Here is a 3,906-nt window from a genome sequence, read left to right on the forward strand (position 1 = left end):
GTAGGGCACCAGTAAAATGTCTGTTAAAGTAATAAAACTACGCCACGTCCAGCACAAACGTCTAGAAGCAGAAATATATACATACATGCACACCTAGTTATCCATGTAGAGACACATATACTACAGATAGATGATTTCAGAAGGGTTTTAATTTTTCCATATAAAAAACTTGTTTAAAATACATTCCGAGTTAAAAGAAACAGAAGCACACATTAAGAAACGATGCAATTATTCCATACCAGTTTATTGTAGGTATTGTGTTTCAAAAAATTTATAGCATAAATAACTTCTCATGTCATAAAATAACTTAGTACAATTTATAATAAAACTTTTGAGAATTTAACATCTCATCAAAATACAATAAAATATGGTTTTAAAATAGGATTAACCCTTTCTGCTTTTCTTTTACTTGAGGGCATATAAACCAAAAATACCCAAGCTACTGCTGCACATTTGAACTTTAACAAAGCACATTTGGTTTATTTAAATGTAACTCAACCATCCTAAATTAATACATAGTTTGTTTTCCTTCCTGCATGGTTCTTTGTAATTTTTGTTCCTTTTGACTTGTATTTGTTTCAACATAGCTTCCTTCTTCATTTTCACCTCTTTCCATCTGCAAAGTCATCTAGCTCCGGGCCCCCGGAATCTGTAGTTGAACTCACTCAGCCCCTTGACATCAGTTTCTGTAATCCTTGCATCAGTGTGGGGAGTAACTGCTTGAGTAACTACAAAGGTATTTCAAAACTTCAGTGCAATTTGGTTCAGTTATTTTCATTCAGATGCCATCACCGTTCAGGGAGGTTAATCACTGGAACCCACTGATCCATGTAGCGACTTTCCCGGCAAAAACAAATAAGTTGACTTAAGGCAGGATCCTTCCACTGTGAGGAATGGGGATTCTGGAAACAAATTGAGAAAACTACATTTACTATTAAAGAAGAAAAAAAGGCAGCATTTGCTAATAGTTACACTCATTCTGAGGGAAAGACAACTTGAGCATTCTGTACTTTGGCTGTGCGACAAGAGACCAGTTACAATCATAAAAAGATCAACTTTTTTCTTGGTAGCTGATTTCTGGGGAAACCACTAGGTAATGCTCTAAAGCACACCCTGCAAGCATGCATGCCTGCAGCCCTCCGCACCGCGTACATGGGACTGCAGGATGTTTATTTTTGCAGGAGAGTAGCATTCACAGGCTTGTCCCCTGGAAGCCACCTGAGCGAAACAGCTCGGACAAAGATCTCCATGCCCCGAGCGCAGGGAGAGGCGAGCCCCTAACAGTTCGCTGGAACTGCCACCTGTCATCCTCCCCAAAGACAGGGTGGTGGTTTTCAGGACACGCAAAATGATTAGGCCGCCACTTACCTAGACCAGCCCATAAGTAGTAGAATGTAAAAGACAAAACTGTCCTACTTATCTCTGGAAACACAAGTTATCTTCCCACCAAAGGTAGTCATGGGGGGGGGGGGGGGAGGGAGGTCCATTAAAAAAAAAAAAATCAAGATTGCAAAGAAAAAACGATTCCCACTCCGTCCTCTTCGTGTATTTCTAGGGAATTAATAAGGTCGGTCTCCTACACCGCTTCTACTTTTAGCTTGCAGCGCTGGAGGAGAAGCCGACTCCTTAATGAGGGGGAGCCAGGAATGTGTTTGGCTGAACCTAATCTGCCTGCTAAGGGAGTCGGTCACGGGAGGCAGCGCCGCGGAGGTGGGGAGGGGCCGCCGTGCTGACTCACGAGGCTCCTTCCCCCGCGGCTCCCGCGTGCTCGGACACGTCCCGGCCCGCCCGCCCGCCCGGGATGGGGCCACACCTGTCGGCTGCGGTCAGGAGCTCGGCCCCGCCACCGACCCCGGGGCTCACCGGCACCAGGCACCAGGACCTCCGGCCCGGCCCCGTGCACCCCCCCCACCAGCCTCACCGTCACCAGGACGGCCCGGCACCGACCCCGTGCACCCCTCCCCCCCGCCTCTCCGTCACCAGGACGGTCAGGCCCTTCCCCGGTGCACCCCCGTGCACCCACCCCGTGCACCCCCCCCGTGCACCCACCCCGTGCACCCCCGCCCCCCTCTCACCGTCACCAGGACGCAGTGCAGGTCCGGGGGCTGCTCGGCGCCCTCGCTCGCGGGGCCGGCGTGGGGCTCGAGCAGCAGCAGCTCGGCCAGGCGGCCCGGGTTGCTGACGCGCAGGATGTCGATGTCGTTCTCGCAGCAGAAGGCCTGGATCAGGGTGAAGTGGATCTGCAGCGCCACGTCCCTGTCGTCGTCCTCGTCGGCCGCCAGCAGGCACAGCACCACGTTGTCCGGGTCGCTGCGGGCGGCGGGGGCGGCTGAGCGCGCAGGCCCCGGGGTCCCAAGGTCGCGCCCGCCCGCCGCCCCCGGGCCAGGTGGGGGCTCCCCAGGGGAAGATGAGGGGCTCCCCAGGGGCAGGTGGGGGCTTCCCGGGGGCAGATGAGGGGCTCTGCGGCGACAGGTCGGGGGCTCCCCGGGGGCAGGTGGGGGGCTCCCCCGGGGTCGCCTGGGGGGCTCTCCAGGGCGCAGGTGGTGGGCTCTGAGGGGGCAGGTGGAGGACTCACTCCCCGGGGGCAGGGGGGGGAATCCCCAGGGGCAGGTGGAGGACTCACTCCCCGGGGGCAGGTGGGGGAATCCCCAGGGGCAGGTGGAGGACTCACTCCCCGGGGGCAGGCGGGGGGCTCCCCGGGGCAGGTGGGGGGGCTCTCCAGGGGGCAGGTGCTGGGCTCTGCGGGGGCAGGTGGAGGACTCCCGGGGCGAAGGTGGGGGGGCTCTCCGGGGGCAGGCGGGGGGCTCTCCGGGGGGCAGGTGTAAGACTCACCCCCCGGGAGCAGGTGGGGGCTCCGCGGGGTCGCCTGGGGGGCTCTCCAGGGGGCAGGTGGAGGACTCCCCGGGGGGAAGGTGGGGGGCTCCCCGGGGCAGGCGGGGGGCTCCGCGGGGTCGCCGGGGGGCGGGGCCCCACTCACACGTTGAGCAGCTTGGCCGCCTCGTACACGCCGACGGTGATGGTGCGCTGACTCAGGGCTTTGCTGAGCACCTCCTCCAGGGCGTCCCCCACCTTGTCCATCCTGCCCGGGAGCCAGCGCCGGGCGCGTCAGCCCAGGCCCGGCCCGCCAGCCGCCCTCCGACCCCATCGCCCTCCCCGAGGCCGCCGCCAGGGCCCGCGGGAGGGGCGCGTGCGCCCGCCCGTCCGCCCGTCCGCCCGCCCGTCCGCCGGCGCCTCGGGGGCGGTGCCCGGGGCGCGCGGGAGGCGCCCCGCAGACCGCGCGGGCGAGAGGCGCTCGGGAGGCCGCCGCCCTACCTTTCGCTCTTCTGCTCCGCGGCCGAGAATTCCTCCAAAGTCATATTGCAGCCGCGGGTCCGCCCCAGGGCGCGGCGTGCGGGCTGCTCGGGCCTCTGCGGGCGCGCGGCGCCTGGCGTCTGCACCGCGTCCGTCCGCCCGTCCGCCCGCCCGTCCGCGGCCCCGCTCCGCCCGCCCCGCCCCTGCGCCCGCCGCCGCCGCAGCCACTGGGACAAAGGCCCCCTCGCCGCCCTTATGGGGCCCACCGCAGCCAATCACCACCCGCCTCATTTGCATGCGCACAGCCATTGGGTTATGCAAATCAGCCTGCTCCGACCATGTGACCCCGGCTCCAGGAACCGCGGGGAGAGGAGCGGAAGGGGGCGGAGCCACGCGGGAGGCGGGCGGCCCAGGGGGCGGGGCGGGCGGCCCAGGGGGCGGGGCGGGCGGCCCAGGGGGCGGGGCGGGCGGCCTAGGGGGCCGGGCGGGCGGCCCAGGGGGCGGGGCGGGCATGGGGAGGGCCGCGCAGGGAGGGGGAGGCCGGGCGGGTCCGGAGCCGACTCTGAGCCTGTGGGAGGCTCCGAGGAGGGGGGGGTCTCTGCAGCGGCGGGGCAG

At 62.1% G+C, this 3,906-nt stretch overlaps 1 protein-coding gene across 1 annotated transcript; it reads right to left on the reverse strand.

Moving 5' to 3' along the window:
• Window positions 1-218: 218 nt before the first annotated feature.
• On the reverse strand, window positions 219-3,505 carry GADD45A (growth arrest and DNA damage inducible alpha). Its single transcript, XM_072754918.1, has 4 exons — window positions 3,313-3,505; window positions 2,978-3,079; window positions 2,076-2,310; window positions 219-902 (listed from the first exon to the last, which is right to left on the reverse strand). The coding sequence occupies exons 1-4, from the start codon at window positions 3,354-3,356 to the stop codon at window positions 789-791; spliced, it is 495 nt and encodes a 164-aa protein (XP_072611019.1). The 5' UTR covers window positions 3,357-3,505; the 3' UTR covers window positions 219-788.
• Window positions 3,506-3,906: the final 401 nt, after the last annotated feature.

This window comes from Vulpes vulpes, chromosome 3, assembly GCF_048418805.1.
Source record: "Vulpes vulpes isolate BD-2025 chromosome 3, VulVul3, whole genome shotgun sequence".
Classification (NCBI taxonomy): Eukaryota; Metazoa; Chordata; class Mammalia; order Carnivora; family Canidae; genus Vulpes; species Vulpes vulpes.

What these genes read in the sequence shown, in the direction of transcription:
- GADD45A (XM_072754918.1), bottom strand. Translation starts at nt 3,356, where the DNA reads ATGACTTTGGAGGAATTCTCGGCCGCGGAGCAGAAGAGCGAAAG. An exon ending in GCGGAGCAGAAGAGCGAAAG is followed by an intron (nt 3,080 to 3,312) that starts GTAGGGCGGCGG and finishes GCTCCCGGGCAG; the next exon opens with GATGGACAAGGTGGGGGACG. An exon ending in GCGGCCAAGCTGCTCAACGT is followed by an intron (nt 2,311 to 2,977) that starts GTGAGTGGGGCC and finishes CGCCGCCCGCAG; the next exon opens with CGACCCGGACAACGTGGTGC.